At 39.9% G+C, this 2328-nt stretch overlaps 1 protein-coding gene across 1 annotated transcript; it reads left to right on the top strand.

The window, feature by feature from the left end:
* Nucleotides 1-1145: 1145 nt before the first annotated feature.
* LOC143028844 (uncharacterized) lies at nt 1146-1529 on the top strand. Its single transcript, XM_076191206.1, has one exon. It carries the CDS (start codon nt 1146-1148, stop codon nt 1527-1529), a length of 384 nt encoding a protein of 127 aa, XP_076047321.1.
* Nucleotides 1530-2328: the final 799 nt, after the last annotated feature.

Below are 2328 nucleotides of genomic sequence, written 5' to 3'. Positions count from 1 at the left end.
GTGTGCTCCAATTTCTTTTCTTTCCAGGGACAGTTCTTTAGGCAGAAATTCGGTTGCAGCATGGATTCTAATTTATCTCTTATTTTGGCCAACTTGTACATGGAGTACTTTGAATGTACTCAGTTACCCGCCATCAAGTCGCCTGATATGATTTGGTTCCGTTGAGGTGCGTTCGAGGTATTTCTGGACCAATAATCCCCTAATATCAAATTCAAAACAGAGTGGGAAGAAAGTCAACAAATCCCTTTCCTAGACATTTGAATAGAAGTATTGATGGAGAATTATTTTTTACATTTTATAGAAAACCCGTCCATTCATGTAGTTAACTCCACTTTTTCAGCAACCATCCCGACAAAGTCAAGAAGAGTGTTGCCTCGGGCCTTTTCTGAGAGCTTTTAAGATTTGTAGTCCTAGACTAGAGCCAGCCAGCATAAAACTTTAGTTCCTACCACACAACCCTCTTTCAAAGATGTTTTAAAAAAAATTCCCTATTGTAACTCCATCAGTACTTCTTTTAGATTAATTCCTAACAGTCGTCTCACAGTTGCCTACGAATACTGAGCTAAAATAATTGTTTAAAACATCACACATTCCTTCATTTTAATATTGATGTTGACCGTCAGCAGATAATAGTGAACCAATTTGATTCCTAACAATCTTTTTATCTCTAATATAACTATAGAATTCTTTAGGATTCTCTTTGGATTTATCAACGATATTCATTTCATATTGTCGCTTTCATTTTTTTTTTCAAATCCCTCTGTATTAACACATAACTTTGATAGTCATTAGATGCACCCGAGCACTTATATTTCTTATAAGCCTGTCTCTTTTTAGCAATACTTTTTTTACTTTCTTTGTCAAGCCATTTTGAGCGAACTTGATCTGGGGGACGTCTGTCCTTAAATGGAATGTAAGTATGAATCATCTTAGTGAGCGTATTTTGAAATATTTCCCACATCTAATCTACAGGTCTTTTGCTTAATTTTGCCTCCCAATCTGTAAGCTGGAACTCCTGACCTAGTCCTATGAACTGAGCTTTACTGAAATCGGGTATTTTAGAAACATAAGTTGCAGGAGGCGACTGGGCTTAAGATATCTAGGGACGAAAGTATTCCTAGATATCTGTGTCAGAAGTGGTTGAAATGAAGAGCTCACTAAACAAAATCTCGAGACTTCGCTTCCCTAGGTGTGTTTTACCCATAGAATTGAATGATTGTACTTCGGAATTACATCACTTTTGTGACGCAAGTGAGGTTGCCTTTGGTGCTTGCATTTATATCAGGACAATCAATCAAGATAGAAAGGTACATGTAGCTCTGCTAGCTAGTAAAGCCAGAGTAGCTCCCATCAGGGGAATTACTATACCAAGATTGGAAGTCTCGGCTGCCGTTGAGACAACCAAATTAGATGCTGTTGTTAGAAGAGAGTTGGATATCCTCTTGCTCAGATCTAACTTCTGGTCTGACAGTACCACAGTTCTGGCCTATATACAAGACCTTCGTAGCAAATTGTGTTGCACTCATTAGACAGGTTTCAGAGGCCAATCAGTACCATCATGTTAGTAGTGAAGACAATCCAGCAGACGTATTATCTCGTGGATGCTTCGTACACGATTTCCAGTTTCTTGGTTCAATGGTCCTCCCTTCTTGTCAAATTACAAGTGTGCATGGCCAGCACAAAATAATCCTGTAGGACGTCTTCAGGATGAAGACCCGGAGGTGAGGCGTGACATACAGTCGTGTCAATCGGGCATCGCTCAACACCCGATCGATACGTTGATTGAACATTATTCAAGCTTTCACAAATTAAAGAAGGCTGTTGGTTGGTGGCTAAGGCTAATTCAATTGCCAAGGGGATGGAGATTCAGCTGAGTTCCCCATTTGGGATCCATGAATTAAGGCACGCAGAAAATCTAGTTGTTAAGCATGCTCAAGGGCGTACTTTTTCCATGAAATCAAGAATATTAAAGCAGGGAAAAGTGTGTTCAAGTCCAGTTCAATATATAAACTGTCTCCTATCATTATAGACGGCCTGTTAGTAGTCGGTGGTAGACTCAAGCATGCAGCCTTGACTGAGCGAGTTAAAAATGATTCTTCTCATGTATGGGTAGAATGGACACTCAGTCAGGTGTGTAAGAAATTCTGGATCATACGGGGCAGAAAACTGGTGAAGCGTGTCAAGATGGATTGCATAGTTTGTAAGAGATTGTACGGGGCCCCCATGAACTAAAGAATGTCTGACCTCCATCCTGAGAGGTGTGAACCTAGGGGGCCTACCTTTAGGTACATAGGAGTAGATTTGTTTGGACCCTTCAATATCAAAGTC

This window comes from Oratosquilla oratoria, chromosome 10, assembly GCF_046742065.1.
Source record: "Oratosquilla oratoria isolate Oo_2021 chromosome 10, ASM4674206v1, whole genome shotgun sequence".
Lineage (NCBI taxonomy): Eukaryota > Metazoa > Arthropoda > Malacostraca > Stomatopoda > Squillidae > Oratosquilla > Oratosquilla oratoria.
The sequence above is the reverse complement of the archived record's forward strand: the minus strand, read 5'-3'. Positions and strand labels throughout refer to the sequence as shown.

What these genes read in the sequence shown, in the direction of transcription:
- LOC143028844 (XM_076191206.1), top strand. Translation starts at nt 1,146, where the DNA reads ATGAAGAGCTCACTAAACAAAATCTCGAGACTTCGCTTCCCTAGGTGT.